The following is a 15,950-nucleotide window of genomic DNA, read 5'->3' as shown; positions in this document are numbered from 1 at the left end:
AGTACAGCCACAAAAATCATCAAGCGCTATGATGAAACTGGCTCTTATCAGGACCGCCACAGGAAAAGAAGACCCAGAGTTACCTCTGCTGCAGAGGATAAGTTCATTAGAGTTAACTGCACCTCAGATTGCAGCCCAAATAAATGCTTCACAGACTTCAAGTAACAGACACATCTCAACATCAACTGTTCAGAGGAGACATCGTGAAATCAGGCCTACATGGTTGAATTGCTGCAAAGAAACCACTACTAAAGGACACCAATAAGAAAAAGACAACAACACCCCACAAAAAAAAAAGAAAAAAAAAAAAAGAAAAAAAAAAAGAAAAAAAAGAAAAAGACAACAGGACATCCTCCAAAAGTCTTCGCCTCACTGTGCGTGCAGATGCACTCACACCTGCCTGCTGCCATTCCTGAGCAAGCTCTGTACTGGTGGTGCCCCGATTCCACAGCTGAATAAACTTTAGGAGACGGTCCTGGCTCTTGCTGGACTTTCTTGGGCGCTCTGAAGCCTTCTTCACAACAATAGAACCGCTCTCCTTGAAGTTCTTGATGATCCGATAAATGGTTGATTTAGGTGCAATCTTACTGGCAGCAATATCCTTGTCTGTGAAGCCCTTTTTGTGCAAAGCAATGATGACGGCACATGTTTCCTTGCAGGTTACCATGGTTGACAAAGGAAGAACAATGATTCCAAGCACCACCCTCCTTTTGAAGCTTCCAGTCTGTTATTCGAACTCAATCAGCATGACAGAGTGATCTCCAGCCTTGTCCTCGTCAACACTCACACCTGTGTTAATGAGAGAATCACTGACATGATGTCAGCTGGTCCTTTTGTGGCAGGGCTGAAATGTAGTGGAAATGTTTTTTGGGGATTCAGTTCATTTGCATGGCAAAGAGGGACTTTGCAATTCATTGCAATTCATCTGATCACTCTTCATAACATTCTGGAGTATATGCAAATTGCCATCATACAAACTGAGGCAGCAGACTTTGTGAAAATTCATATTTGTGTCATTCTCAAAACTTTTGGCCAAGACTGTACAATGTAGAAAATAGTTTTAAAAAAGTAACATAATTAAAGAGCAGCAGTAAAATAACAATAGCGAGGCTATATACAGGGGGTACTGGTACAGAGTCAATGTGCGGGGCACCGGTTAGTCAAGGTAATTGAGGTAATATTTACATATAGGTAGAGTTATTAAAGTGACTATGCATAGATGATAATAAACAGAGAGAAGCAGCAGCAGCGTAAAAGAGGGGGGGGGGGGGGGGGGGGGGGCAATGCAAATAATCTGGGTAGCCAATTGATTAGATGTTCAGGAGTCTTGTGGCTTGGGGGTAGAAGCTGTTTAGAAACCTCTTGGACCTAGACTTGGCGTTCTGGTACCGCTTGCCGTGCGGTAGCAGAGAGAACAGTCTATGACTAGGGTGGCTGGAGTCTTTGACAATTTTTCTGGCCTTCCTCTGACACCACCTGGTATAGAGGTCCTGGATGACAGGAAGCTTGGCCCCAGTGATGTACTGGGCCGTACGCACTACCTTCTGTCGTGCCTTGTGGTCGGAGGCCGAGCAATTGCCATACCAGGCAGTGATGCAACCAGTCAGGATGCTCTCGATGGTGCAGCTGTAAAACCTTTTGAGGATCTGAGGACCCATGCCAAATCTTTTCAGTCCCTCTTCACGACTGTCTTGGTCTGCTTGGACCATGTTAGTTTGTTGGTGATGTGGACGCCAAGGAACTTGAAGCTCTCAACATGCTCCACTACAGCCCCGTCGATGAGAATGGGGGCGTGCTCGGTCCTCCTTTTCCTGTAGTCCACAATCATCTCCTGTGTCTTGATCACGTTGAGGGAGAAGTTGTTGTCCTTGCACCACACGGTCAGGTCTCTGACCTCCTCCCTATAGGCTGTCTCATTGTTGTCAGTGATCAGGCCTACCACTGTTGTGTCATCAGCAAACTTAATGATGGTGTTGGAGTTGTGCCTGGCCGTGCAGTCATGAGTGAACAGGGAGTACAGGAGGGGACTGAGCACGCACCCCCGAGGGGCCCCCATGTTGAGGAACAGCGTGGCGGATGTGTTGTTACCTACCCTTACTACCTGGGGGCGGCACGTCAGGAAGTCCAGGATCCAGTTGCAGAGGGAGGTGTTTAGTCCCAGGGTCCTTAGCGATGAACTTTGAGGGCACTATGGTGTTGAACGCTGAGCTGTAGTCAATGAATAGCATTCTCACATAGGTGTTCCTTTTGTCCAGGTGTAAAAGGGCAGTGTGGAGTGCAATAGAGATTGCATCATCTGTGGATCTGTTGGTGCGGTATGCAAATTTGAGTGGGTCTAGGGTTTCTGGGATAATGGTGTTGATGTGAGCCATGACCAGCCTTTCATGGCTACAGATGTGAGTGCTACGGGTCAGTAGTCATTTAGGCAGGTTACCTTAGTGTTCGTGGGCACAGGGACTATGATGGTCTGCTTGAAACATGTTGGTATTACAGACAGACAGGGAGAGGTTGAAAATGTCAGTGAAGACACTTGCCAGTTGGTCAGTGCATGCTCGGAGTACACGTTCTGGTAATCTGTCTGGCCCTGCAGCCTTGTGAATGTTGACCTGTTTCAAGTTCTTACTCACATAGGCTGCTATGGAGAGCATGATCACACAGTCTTCCGGAACAGCTGATGCTCCCATGCATGTTTCAGTGTTACTTGCCTCGAAGCAAGCATAGAAGTTATTTAGCTGTTTGGTAGGCTCGTGTCACTGGGCAACTCTCCGCTATGCTTCCCTTTGTAGTCTGTAATAGTTTGCAAGCCCTGCCACAGTCGGAGCCGGTGTAGTAAGATTCGATGCTTTGCCTGTTTCATGGTTCGTCAGAGGGCATAGCGGGATTTCCCCGAACATCTAACAGTTGTTTTTATTTATGAAAGTCCTTAGGGGTGGAAGCTATTTACGTTTTAATCAAGTCTTTTTTCACATAATGATTTTAAATTCATAGAAAGTCCAAAAATACAAAAGGAATTGCCTTATATTTTATTGACGAGGTCCCTGAATCAAAGTTGGTTGAATTCATGCAAGTGATTTGGGGTGGAAGCTACTGAAGTTATATAAAGAATTTTTTTTATACATTAAGAAAAAAAAAAATCATTGAAATAGCCAAATAAAAAAAAATAAAGTAATTGCCATAGATTGGTTTTATTCATCTAAGTCCTATGGGGTAGAAGTATTTATGTTTTTTGGAAGCATTTATCTGTAAAGTTAATCAAAATGAATTGGAGTAAAAAAAAAAAGCTAAACAAATTGCGGTGGATTCGAGAGAAGCTGTCTGAACAATGTCAAATTGATTTGATAGCGATGTCATGTGGTTGAGAAACTATTGACATGTTTCATTACCATGCAAAAGTAGGCGTTGCCGTTTTAAGACGTTACCGCTAAACGGAGGGGAGCAACTTTTTAACTAAGAAAATACGACACCGAATTGCAAAAACAAGGGGAGTAACTTGTTCTCGATCGTCAACTGGTTCAAAATATGTAATTTATATCATTCTTACATGTTCCGTTTAAGAGGTATTAACGAGCAAAGTCCGAATCTTTAATATAAAGCTAACTACGTCTCACGTTGGGGAGATAGCTAGCAATACTGGTGTTATAAAGATGAAGTTGTCTTCTGTTGTAGTAACATTGATATTAACGGTGGGTGTTCCTTATTACATCTATACACCGTTACCTGCTGCCATCGAGGAGCCTTTGAAACTGATGCTGCTGGACGCCTTATTCCGTGCTATGCTGCAAGTGGTAAGAAACAAGAAGAATAGCTATAAACCCAATCATACTTTACATTGCGTTAGCTTGACAGTTATTTATGTTAACGAGTAACGTTAGTAGGCAATGCAATGCTTTCTCTATTACTCGACCTATGTATCTATCAGGAATCAAGGTAAGACCCAGATGCAAGGAAGGCAGGCAGAGGTCGTTAATCCAGAGGTGGGTCAAAGGTACAGGACGGCAGGCAGGCAAAGTGGTCAGGCGGGTGGGCACAGGGTCAGGACAGGCAAGGGTCAAAACCAGGAGGACAAGAAAAGAGAGACTGGGGGAAAAGCAGGCGCTGACACAAAACCGCTGGTTGACTTGACAAACAAGACAAACTGGCAACAGACAAACAGAGGACACAGGTATAAATACACAGGGGATAATGGGGAAGATGGGAGACACCTGGAGGGGGGTGGAGACAATCACAAAGACAGGTGAAACAGATCAGGGTGGGACAGTATCGCAGTCAGGTGCAGCAGGTTTAGGCCTGTTGGTTGGAGACACAGAATTGGAGGCTATACTAGCTAGATAGTTTATAATGCAGCTAACATGTGACGCGTTGTAAAGCTAGCTAGTTAGTCTGAACAAGTAGAACATGTGAACTGATGCTTTAAAACAATGCTTTACTGTGTTTTCTCCAGTCCTTGTGTGAAATCATATGTGGATAATTGATTTGAACTAGCTAAATACAGAACAAACTCATTTATAGTGTGTGTGTGTGTGTGTGTGTGTGTGTGTGTGTGTGTGTGTGTGTGTGTGTGTGTGTGTGTGTGTGTGTGTGTGTGTGGCCCTTCACCTAGATTTCACACAGTCATGGTGTAAGTAGTGCCTGGGGTAAAGACAAACAAACACGCCCATACACACTGGGGTGAACAGAGCACCTTTAGCCATGTTGTAACTAGTGTCAGTGTAGAAGAGAGCAACATTCACAACGTTGTCTAGACCCCAGGCTGTAGGCTAGAAGGTGAAAGGGCCGACAGAGACAGATTGCTAAAAGGGACCTTGGGGAGCCCTATCCTGGGCAAAGATCTGTGCTGTCTTGCCAACTCCTATGGTAGTCATTGCCAAGGGTGTGACATTGACCATGGAGTTGGTAGGACAGAACAAACACTCACTCTCAAGTCAAAGCCCTAGCTCCTAGAACAGGGTTAGCATACTAAACTACCAGGGATACTCCAGCTCTCTCAGACCTCATTAAAATGTCTCTCTCCCCCTCCATCTCTCCCTTTATCTCTCTGTCCTTTCTCTCTCCCTCCCCCTCTCCCCCAGGGTGACCTGTGCCAGTGTCTGGGTCTCAGTCACCACATCACAGTGATTCGGGGGCCCACATTGGGGCTGGGGTCCTCGGGGGAGATGGCGGGAGGGCAGGGAGGCGGGGTGAGGGTGAGTGACGTGGACTTTGACAGAGTCCCGGTGCGTGTGTACGAGCCCCCTGCCGCGGGGGGAGGAGATGGGGGTCTGAGGAGGGCTGTGATGTTCTACCATGGAGGAGGATGGGCCCTGGGGGCCACCAGTAAGTGTGTGTGTTTACCAGCATAAACACATCTAGTTCATGATGTAACTAATGTAACAACCTTTGGTTTCTCACTGTCTTCCTCTCTCTTTCTCTCCTCTACTCCCCCACCTCTCTCTCCTTCTCTCCTTCTCTACTCCCCCCACCTCTCTCTTTCTCTCCTTCTCTACTCCACCCATCTCTTTCTCTCCTTCTTTACTCCTCCCATCTCTTTCTCTCGTTCTCTTCCTCTTTCGCTCCTTCTCTAATCTCCCCATCTCTCTCTTTCTCTCCTCCTCAACTCCTTCTCTACTCCCCCCATCTCTCTCTTTCTCTCCTCCTCTACTCCCCTCATCTCTCTCTTTTTCTCTCCTCTACTCCCCTCCATCTCTCTCTCTTTCTCTCCTCCTCTACTGCCCCATCTCTCTCTCTTTCTCTCCTCCTCTACTCCCCCATCTCTCTCTCTTTCTCTCCTCCTCTACTCCCCCATCTCTCTCTCTTTCTCTCCTCCTCTACTCCCCCATCTCTCTCTCTTTCTCTCCTCCTCTACTCCCCCATCTCTCTCTCTTTCTCTCCTCTACTCCCCCATCTCTCCTCCATCTCTCTCTCTTTCTCTCCTCTACTCCCCCCATCTCTCTCTCCTTCTCTACTCCCCCACCTCTCTCTTCCCGCTCCCTGTCTTCCTCTCAGAGATGGGGAGCTATGATGTCTTGTGTAGGCAGATGTCTGATGAGCTGAATGCAGTGGTTGTGTCTGTTGAGTAAGTGTCTCCTCTTTTCACACTGTAGTAGCTTCAGTTCTACACACACACACACACACACACACACACACACACACACACACACACAAAGACACACACACACAAAGACACACACACACACACACACACTCAACATGAATGTCTTGGGTTCTTATAACGCCATAGTAACAAGTTAAGGTTTGGACAGAACTGTTAAAAGGATGAAAAAGTGTTTTTTGTCAATTTTACCATATCAAAAGTGTGTGTGTGTGTGTGTGTGTGTGTGTGTGTGTGTGTGTGTGTGTAGGTACCGTCTGGCTCCAGAAGTGCATTTCCCTGTGCAGTATGAGGACTGTCTGGCTGCAGCCAAGCACTTCCTGGAGCCGGGCATTCTGGGAAAGTTGTCTGTGGATCCACAGCGCGTGGCCGTGTCAGGTGACAGCGCTGGAGGAAATCTCGCTGCAGCCGTCGCACAGCAGGTACACACACACACACACACACACACACACACACACACACACACACACACACACACACACACACACGTCTACAGAGACACACTAACACACTCTCCCTCTCTTCACAGATCTCGGTAGATGACAGTGTGAGCGTGAAGTTCAGTGTTCAGGCGTTAATCTACCCAGTCCTCCAGGGTCTAGACCTCAACACTCCATCCCACCAACAGAACCACAACATACCCATGCTACACCGCTTTATGATGGCCAGGTACACACACGTACATGTTCACACACACTGGCGCACATCTGCATGCACACAGTCACACACACACCTGTGTTAGTAACTCTTCTCTCTCTTTGTCTGTAGGTTCTGGCTGCTCTACCTGGGGGTTGATACCTCTCTCCATCCCCTCCTCTTGTCCCCCTCCTTCCTCCATCATCCCTCCATCCCTCCCTCCGTCCGCTCCCATCTCAACTGGACCACCCTTCTGCCGGCCAAACACATTAAGCATTACAAGCCTGTTGGCATGGAGATGGGGTCACAGGAGGTCACAGGGCAGGAGGGTGATCTTCTCCCGGGTTTGCTGGATGTCCGAGCGGCGCCACTGCTGGCGGAGCAGGGGGTTCTGGGTAGAACGCCGCGAGCTTACATTCTAACATGTGAGTACGATGTGCTCAGAGACGATGGGTTGATGTACACCAGGAGGCTACAGGACGCAGGCGTCACGGTTTCCAGCCATCACTATGACGACGGTTTCCACGGCGCCTTGAGTTTTGCACACTGGCCATTTTTCTTTGATGTGGGGAAAAGAATGATCAGAGGATACATGGACTGGCTGCAGGAAAACCTCTAGTGTGTGTGTGTGTGTGTGTGTGTGTGTGTGTGTGTGTGTCTATGCAGCTGCAAACCCTAAGCCATCTTGCAGTCAGAATTTCAGACCAATGTCCAGGTTAGACAAGCAGATGTTTTTAAGGCTTTTAAACTGGGTTAAACCTGATTGTTGACCTGGGTTAGAATGTCTCTCTTACTGGGTTAAACTGGATCAAACTGGGTTGGACTGGTGTTTGAAACTGTGTTAGAATGTAAGAATATAACACAGACACTGATTGTAGCTGTTTGCACTCTGGGGTGTGTGTGTGTGTCATAATACGTTTGGTTCAGTTAAACCCACACACACGTCATCCTATCCCAGCTCTGCTCACCTGACCTGACCAATACATATGCTGTGTTTTAAACGTGCAGTCTGTTATCTGTCTGTCAAACTAATACACTAAAATAAACTTCCATCTAAGCCAATCAATGCGCAGTGTTAGAATGTAGTAATCTGATGACTCCATAAGAGTCCTATTTCTAGAATAGATTGGGTTAAATTATGCTATGTGCACAACTGGGTTATACATCAATGCAATCTATATAGAATTGTGCCTAGATGGAAAAACAATGAGGACTCAAAGGGTAGGGCCATACAACACGATCCCCTGGTGCTGTAAAAAGCAATAACAAAACTTGAAAATGAAGTATGTTCTTTAGACAGGGTGAGGACTTTTCAACCCACAACACTGTGAGAGTTTGATTGTTTTCCGCTGAACAGAATGATCTCTGTTGTCCCCTGTAACTGCTGCTGGGTGTCAGTACTTTATGTACAATTATGATTGTAATGGTTGATAGATGTTTAACCCTCCAATAAATATTGATCAGTTTGAGTGTTTCTCTTGTTTTATACTGTAGGCCTACACACACACACACACACACACACACACACACACACAGCCAGTGCAATATAGACACTAAGTTTCAAAACGATTTCAACATATAGATGAGTGACACATGTATAATGCATGATACATTTAGCATGTTGCTTATTCTACCAATCCAATGATGTTAGCTCTACAACAGTGCTTAGGAAAGGAGCTGTGGCTAGGAGGGAAGGGGCAAAGGGCGTTGGTCAGTCCGACCAATCACAGAGGAGATTCCAAACCAACTTTCGGGGAAGTGTCGTTTGTATTTCCATGACATTGATACCACAAACTTTAAAGCTACAACCCCTCAAGGTTGACCTATCATATACGGTTCTTAATATGTTGACACGTGAAGTCAATCCCCATCCAGATCTACCTCGTTTTTGACTGGCCATTCAAAAAATAACTTCTGGTGATTGGCTCAAACGCGCGTCATTTTCACACAGTCCCCACCCACCCTTATACGTCAGTCAGACAACAATGGCGGCCTTCGCTGTAGCACGGAGCAGCTGCGGTCTGCTTTCCGGACTAAAATCTTCTTTTAAAACATTCGGACAGGTAAAACATGGCGTGGCTTCGGCAGCCGTTGCACAGTCCCAGCTGCAGCAACAGTCGCGGCGGTGGTATTCCGTTAGTCATCTCTCCGTTCAGGAGAGGATAGACAGAAAGAGGAATGCTGCGCTGATCGGAGGAGGTCAGAAGAGAATTGACGCGCAACACAAAAGGGTAAATCATCTGAGCATGCGCAAGTGTCTGTCCGTTTGATGGTGTATTTATCTGTTTGCCTGTCTGTCTGTCTGTCTGTCTGTCTGTCTGTCTGTCTGTCTGTCGGTCCGTATAACATTTTGTCTGTGTAATGATTGGTGTGTGTGTCTTCTCCACAGGGGAAGCTGACAGCCAGAGAGAGAGTTGCGCTCCTGTTGGATAAAGACTCGTTTGTAGAATATGACATGTTTGTGGAACATCGCTGCTCTGACTTCGGCATGGAAGAGGACCACAACAAGGTAACACGTCACAACAGAGGTTCCTACATTTTATCCAGCCTATGGACAAAATGGAATAAATGTATTCATTTTTTAAAATGTTGATTCAGTCATCAACATGGTTTCAGTTTCCCTCTCCCTCTAGTTCGCAGGGGACAGTGTGGTGACTGGACAGGGGAGGATCAACGGAAGGCTGGTGTATGTCTTCAGTCAGGTACACACACACACACACACACACACACACACACACACACACACATCAAAGTAGTTACCATTTATTTTCATAATAAATGTCTCTTGCTCTCTCTTAGGACTTCACAGTATTTGGAGGCAGTCTGTCTGGGGCTCACGCACAGAAGATCTGTAAGGTAGGAGGATGGGCTCACTCTCCAGGGCCTGATGCCCTCTCATTCATTACTTCTAGTCACATCCCTTTATGTCTGTAGATCATGGACCAGGCTATGATGGTGGGTGCTCCAGTCATTGGTCTGAACGACTCTGGCGGAGCAAGGATCCAGGAGGGGGTGGAGTCACTGGCTGGATACGCGGACATCTTCCTGGTAAGGGGGCGGGGCTTGATTGGACTGGTTACTGGGATGAGGATGACAGAAAATAAATTACATTGCTTCTAAATGTACTCTCTCTCTCTCTCTCTCACGCTCTCTTCCGGTCTCTTCCGGTCTCACGCTCTCTTCCGGTCTCTCCCGGTCTCACGCTCTCCCGGTCTCTTTGTCTCTGTAGAGGAATGTGATGGCGTCAGGTGTGGTTCCTCAGATCTCTCTGATCATGGGTCCCTGTGCTGGAGGAGCTGTCTACTCTCCTGCCCTGACCGACTTCACCTTTATGGTCAAGGTAAGACACACACGGTATAGGAGAACCACAGGACCCTTCCTGCATAGATGCACTGTACAATTAATACAACTAACATGGGTTACATCTGTGTGTGTGTGTGTGTGTGTGTGTGTGTGTGTGTGTGTGTGTGTGTAGGACACCTCATACCTGTTCATCACAGGTCCTGACGTAGTGAAGTCTGTCACCAATGAAGACGTCACTCAGGAGGAACTGGGAGGAGCTAAAACACACACCGCCGTGTCAGGCGTCGCTCACCGTGCGTTTGAGAACGACATCGATGCTCTGCTCAACCTCCGAAACTTCTTCAACTTCCTTCCCCTTAGCAACCAGGACCCCGCCCCCGTTACCGAGTGCCACGACCCCAGGTACCCAACCACAGAACTCCTCTGACAGACTAGCCAATCACAGAACTGACCATGGCATTTGGGATTTTCCTGAAATGTAATCCATATGAATGGCCTTTGGAGGATGTTTGATCTCATCCCTCTCCTCCTCCAGTGATAGACTGGTTCCTGGTCTGGACACCATCGTTCCCTTTGAGACCACTAAAGCCTACGACATGCTGGACATCATCCAGGGGGTACGACACACACACACACACACACACACACACACACACACACACACACACACACACACAGCCTGTTGTCTATTGATCTGTGGTTTTAACTTTAGATTGTGGACGAGAGGGAGTTCTTTGAGATCATGCCTAACTACGCTAAAAACATCGTAGTGGGATTCGCTCGCATGAACGGACAAACTGTTGGAATTGTAGGGAATCAACCTAAAGTAGCGTCTGGTGAGTAGAAGAGTCGGAGGGATTAGTGATGATGATGGTGGTGGTGGTGGTAATGTTGACGGTGGTGGTGGTGACGATAATGACGGTGGTGATGTTGACGGTGGTGGTGGTGATGACAATAATGATGGTGGTAGTGGTGATGACGATAATGACGGTGGTGGTGATGATGGTGGTGGTGGTGATGACGATAATGACGGTGGTGATGGTGGTAATGTTGACGGTGGTAGTGGTGGTGATACTTCTCCTGTGTGTGTGCAGGTTGTCTGGACATTAACTCATCAGTGAAGGGCGCTCGCTTCGTTCGTTTCTGCGACGCTTTCAACATCCCCATCCTCACCTTCGTGGACGTGCCCGGCTTCCTGCCAGGTAGTACGCAAGTCTGACTTTCCTCATGAATAATTGGCACGTCAAAAAGTAGATGACTCACTTGACAGCTTTCACATAAATTGTGAAACGTCCGTACTGTGATCAACTGTCATTTCTAATCAAAACAAGTTAGATTTTTTCAAACCAGAGAATTCCACCTTCCTCGCCGTTTCTCTCAGGTACGTCTCAGGAGTATGGCGGTATCATCCGACACGGGGCCAAGCTACTGTTTGCCTTTGCTGAGGCCACCGTCCCCAAGATCACCATCATCACTAGGAAGGCCTACGGAGGAGCGTATGACGTCATGAGTTCCAAGCACCTGAGAGGAGATGTCAACTACGCCTGGCCGTCTGCAGAGGTGGCCGTGATGGGAGCCAAGGTAACACAACACACACACACCTTCTACACAAGACCAAGGTAACGCACACATACTTCTAGCCATGGCAACATTCACAATGTCAAAATGGGAAAAAAAGTTCAGTGCTCACTTTAAAACATTCCCAACATGTCTGCCTCAAACATGTCTGCCTCTCTAACATGTGTTCCCAGGGTGCTGTGCAGATCATCTTCAGAGGGAAATCCAACCAGGCAGAGCAGGAGGCTGAATACGTAGAGAAGTTTGCCAACCCTTTCCCTGCCGCTGTCAGAGGTACACACACACACACACGCCATCCGTTCCAACAAACCTTACACCCACTCCCCCATCATAACCGTGTGTGTTTCAGGGTTCGTGGATGACATCATCGTGCCGTCGACCACCCGGAAGAGGATCTGTAGGGATCTGGAGGTTCTGGCCTCCAAGAAACAGACCAACCCCTGGAAGAAACACGCCAACATCCCACTCTAACACACAAACGCCTTCGACCACCCAACCTGTCGGTCTCCAATTTCACCTATAGCTTAGAGCAGGGCTCTCCAACGCTGTTCCTGGAGAGATACCATCCTGTAGGTTTTATCTCTAACCCTGTTCCTAGAGAGATACCATCCTGTAGGTTTTTGCTCAAACCCCAATCTAGCGCACCTGATTCAGGTTAGTTACAAATGGGGTTGGATCAAAAACCTCCAGGAGGGTAGCTCTCCAGGAACAGGGTTGGAGAGCCCTGGATTAGATCCACTTATCTGTCCCCAACCCTGTGGGACTTGTTGGGAAGAATCTGCCGTGAATCCATAGACTAGTTTGTTAAATAAAATGATTGAAATTGTAAAGATGTCTGTCTTTGTCCTTGTGTGAGACAGAACTTTATATCCCAATGAGAGTTTGAACGTGTGTGTGTAATGTAATTGCTAAAATATACTTAAGTATCAAAAGTAAAAGTATAACTTTCAAATTCCTTATATTAAGCAAACTAGACAGCACCCATTTTTATACTATATACGGAGAGCCAGAGGCACAACAACTGACATTTACAAACGAAGCATGTGTTTAGTAAGTCTTCCAGATCAGAGGCAGTAGGGATGTTCTCTTGTTAAGTTTGAGAATTGGACCATTTCCTGTCTTGCTAAGCATCGGAAATGTAATGAGTACTTTGCGTGTCATGGAAAATGTATGGAGAAAAAAGTACATTATTTTCTTTCGGAATGTAGTGAAGTAAAAGTGATATATAAAGACTAAAGTACAGATACTCTGTTGTTGGGGCTCAGTCTCCATAGTTCTCCCCCACGTTGTCTTGGTCCTCCCCCTCTGGAGTCAAATAGACAGCTAGTCTTGGAATGAAGTCTTATTTTTATTTATATATACACACACACAGTGCATTCGGAAAGTGTTCCACATTTTGTTATGTTACTGTCTTGGAGCTCTACGGATAAGTCCTTCGACCTCATGGCTTGGTTTTTGCTCTGACATGCAGACAAACTTTGGGACCTCATATAGACTGTGTGCTTTTCCAAATCATCTCCAATCAAGTTGTAGAAAAAGCTCAAGGATGATAGATGGAAACAGAATGCACCGGAGCTCAATTTATAGTCTCATAGCAAAGAGTCTGACTATTTGTCAATTATCAGTTACATTTTTTAAAATAAATGTCAACCTGTTTTCGCTTTGTCATTATGGGGTATTATGTGTCAATTGATAAGGGAAACATTTAATCAATTTTTAAATTAGGCTGTAACAAAATGTGAAAAAAGTCAAGGGGTCTGAATACTTTCCGAGGGCACTGTATGGAGTCTATTCTTAGAACCGGTCCAATACAGCAAAACACACAATCCAGAAATAGATTACAGATTTTATTTATTTAAAAAAGATAAGATCAACAAGTTCACAGGAAGAAAAAAAACACAGTATTTTAGAAGGTTAAAGGGCAGGTGATGCCATCGCTACAGAAAGAACCAATCATCTCTGATATTTACAGAAGGGCAGCTTAACCAGCCAGTAGAAGAACAATAGGGGTGGGTCAAAGTGATAAGACAACCAATCAACTGTTATGTGTAACTACAGCCACATCATAAGACTAGAGGGGTATTCTCTGCTGGTCTCCACCTTCATATGCACTGATCTGAAAAGAGAGGACAGCTGAAATGAATATGGTAGAAGGCTACTGGATATTAGCTGTTACCTGTCCAGGTCTTCCTCATCAGTGCAGATGGAGAGGAAGTCACTTTAGACTATTGAGCCTGCACAACATCTACGGTCGCACTGGACACACCCTTATATGGCGCTTAACAGGCTGGGTATCCATGGCAACAGCCTGAGCAGTAGGGACTAATCAGATATAAGCATTTAGGCAACCGTTTGGCAACAAACAAGATACTTTTTCAGAAAGATAACTGTACAAACAAATAAATCGGACAAAAAAAATTAAAAACTCACTTCATTTAAAACTTTGTACTAAAGCTACTGAAATTCAAAATATATTTATTTTTAAAACGTTTTTAAAAAGCCGCGATTCCACCGTGGGTGTGTCTGTGAAGCTCTGAGGGGGAGGGGCTTGGGATTTGGCTATGACGTCACAGCCTCTTGTATGGCCAATGAGAACTCTTCTAGTTCTGGTCCCATTGGTTGCTGTTTGGTGCATTTGCCAATAAAACCAAATACAGGATATTCTCAACACTATCGAAAGGGAAGAGAGAGTAAAGAGAGATGAGACAGGAGTGAGAGAGTAAAGATAACAAATGAAAGAGTAAAGATTTATCACATTAAATATCAAGTTCCATCTGGGGGGGGGGGGGGGGGGTCTATACATGACGTCGGAAGTGGAACGAAACAACCATACAACTGTGTGGCATGGGGCCGGGCGCACAGGGCCATGAGTACCACAGAGCTAGCGGAGAGATTAGCCAGAACGCTAACAATAACAGGAAGTTAAAACAAGTCAGTGGGAACAAACAGGAAGGGCTGAAAGTTTACAATATTTTTAAAGAAATGTGGAACAATGTTTTGTACGATATTTTGTCCGGTTTGTACCCAACACACCCACACGTCCACTGAACGATAAAAGATCTTCTCTATGTACGATAGATACGCTGTACGATATTTTGTCCTCAGGGTTGAGTGGGATCCTTCGGCCGGCCAGTGAGTGGATCCCTGGAGCTTCAGGGTAGATCCCAACAGATCCACTCCACACACACAAGGCCGTCAACTAGCTGATCAGAGTTCGTCTGGGTGTTCAAGTGTGTGTGATAAAAGTTCTGACAGACAGTCTGATGTTTGATTGACAGCTCATCCTGTCGAAGGCCCCTCCCCCTTTCAGGAAGGACTGGGAACACTGGATCAGAACATGGGCATGGTGAAACCCTGAGATAACGGACAAAAGAGATGTCGTTAAATGACAGATATCATCATGGATCATGTTTTAGATATCTTAGGGTCACACTGGTTTACCACTGCAAGGCTGAGTGTGTGTTTGTTCGCCTTACCGACTCGTCCTCGATCATTGCTGCTGAGTCAAAGAAGTCTGGTCTGAGCTCCGCCCTCTCACGCCTGTTCCTGGAGGGAGGCTGGAACGATAGAACGCGAGAATCAACGAATGATGCGATATAGACTGGCCGAATTACACAACAGAATTGACGATCGAAACGACAGAATCAAACACGACAGACAGGAAGTGATGTCACAGCGACAGGAAGTGATGTCACTGACCAGGTCGATGACCATGGTGTCTTCGAACTCCTCGTTCATGTCCTCCAGTTGACCTCGCGATGACATCATGACGTCCTCAAAGATTGGCTCCGCGTCATCCTCCATCAGACCACGACTAGAGAGAGAGAGGTGGGGGGGGGGTCAGTAAATACACACACTAGACACACACACTAGACACACACACAAACACGTACACAGTTTGTCTGACAGTCTGGTTGCGGGCCTTCATGTAGTTCATGGCTGTTCTATCCTTCCTGCTGTCCTCCATCTTCTGTTGGCCTAGCCAAGACATCTGCATCTGGGGACTGCAGAGGAGAGGGTTACACACACACACAGACAGTGCACGTGCGTACACACACACACACACACACACACACACACACACACACACACACACACACACACACACACACACACACACACACACACACACACACACACACACACACACTTACTTGTGTACATAGTCGTTCTCTGAGCCAGGTTCAGAGTCGTGGTCAGGTAGGTGTGTGTCCGCCGCCTGCCGTGGGTTTTCTCTGAGGACGGTGGAGGTGAGCTGAGGGGTGGTTAGCGCCCCCGGTGTCTGGAGGCTGTCATTACCACGAAGCCAGGAGGCCTCCACACTACTCTCCTCTAGTGGGCCGAC

The 15,950-nt window shown here is 46.5% G+C and overlaps 3 protein-coding genes across 4 annotated transcripts in view; 2 read left to right on the top strand and 1 right to left on the bottom strand.

The window, feature by feature from the left end:
* The first annotated feature begins 3,390 nt into the window (after window positions 1-3,390).
* LOC120051380 (neutral cholesterol ester hydrolase 1-like) lies at window positions 3,391-8,193 on the top strand. The gene is made up of 6 exons (XM_038998221.1): window positions 3,391-3,785; window positions 5,070-5,313; window positions 5,983-6,052; window positions 6,339-6,510; window positions 6,618-6,757; window positions 6,857-8,193. The coding sequence occupies exons 1-6, from the start codon at window positions 3,645-3,647 to the stop codon at window positions 7,341-7,343; spliced, it is 1,254 nt and encodes a 417-aa protein (XP_038854149.1). The 5' UTR covers window positions 3,391-3,644; the 3' UTR covers window positions 7,344-8,193.
* A 516-nt stretch (window positions 8,194-8,709) lies between these two features.
* Window positions 8,710-12,435, top strand: LOC120051379 (propionyl-CoA carboxylase beta chain, mitochondrial-like). The gene is made up of 13 exons (XM_038998220.1): window positions 8,710-8,955; window positions 9,114-9,233; window positions 9,358-9,426; window positions 9,524-9,580; window positions 9,659-9,772; window positions 9,954-10,064; window positions 10,200-10,429; window positions 10,563-10,644; window positions 10,740-10,863; window positions 11,122-11,229; window positions 11,409-11,608; window positions 11,779-11,878; window positions 11,955-12,435. The coding sequence occupies exons 1-13, from the start codon at window positions 8,710-8,712 to the stop codon at window positions 12,074-12,076; spliced, it is 1,683 nt and encodes a 560-aa protein (XP_038854148.1). The 3' UTR covers window positions 12,077-12,435.
* A 1,004-nt stretch (window positions 12,436-13,439) lies between these two features.
* The window catches only part of LOC120051378 (cohesin subunit SA-1-like), a 39,118-nt gene continuing 36,607 nt past the window's right edge, over window positions 13,440-15,950 (bottom strand). The window contains exons 21-25 of one of the 2 annotated variants that reach the window (XM_038998218.1): window positions 15,760-15,937; window positions 15,499-15,609; window positions 15,305-15,419; window positions 15,082-15,162; window positions 13,440-14,959 (exon numbers count right to left, since the gene is read on the bottom strand). In XM_038998218.1, the coding sequence (XP_038854146.1) occupies window positions 14,936-14,959; window positions 15,082-15,162; window positions 15,305-15,419; window positions 15,499-15,609; window positions 15,760-15,937 (509 nt within the window). In that variant the 3' untranslated portion in view covers window positions 13,440-14,935. The remainder of the gene's footprint in view (window positions 14,960-15,081; window positions 15,163-15,304; window positions 15,420-15,498; window positions 15,610-15,759; window positions 15,938-15,950) is intronic. The other variant, XM_038998219.1, reaches the window with a different exon arrangement.

Source organism: Salvelinus namaycush, chromosome 7, assembly GCF_016432855.1.
Source record: "Salvelinus namaycush isolate Seneca chromosome 7, SaNama_1.0, whole genome shotgun sequence".
Classification (NCBI taxonomy): Eukaryota; Metazoa; Chordata; class Actinopteri; order Salmoniformes; family Salmonidae; genus Salvelinus; species Salvelinus namaycush.
The sequence above is the reverse complement of the archived record's forward strand: the minus strand, read 5'-3'. Positions and strand labels throughout refer to the sequence as shown.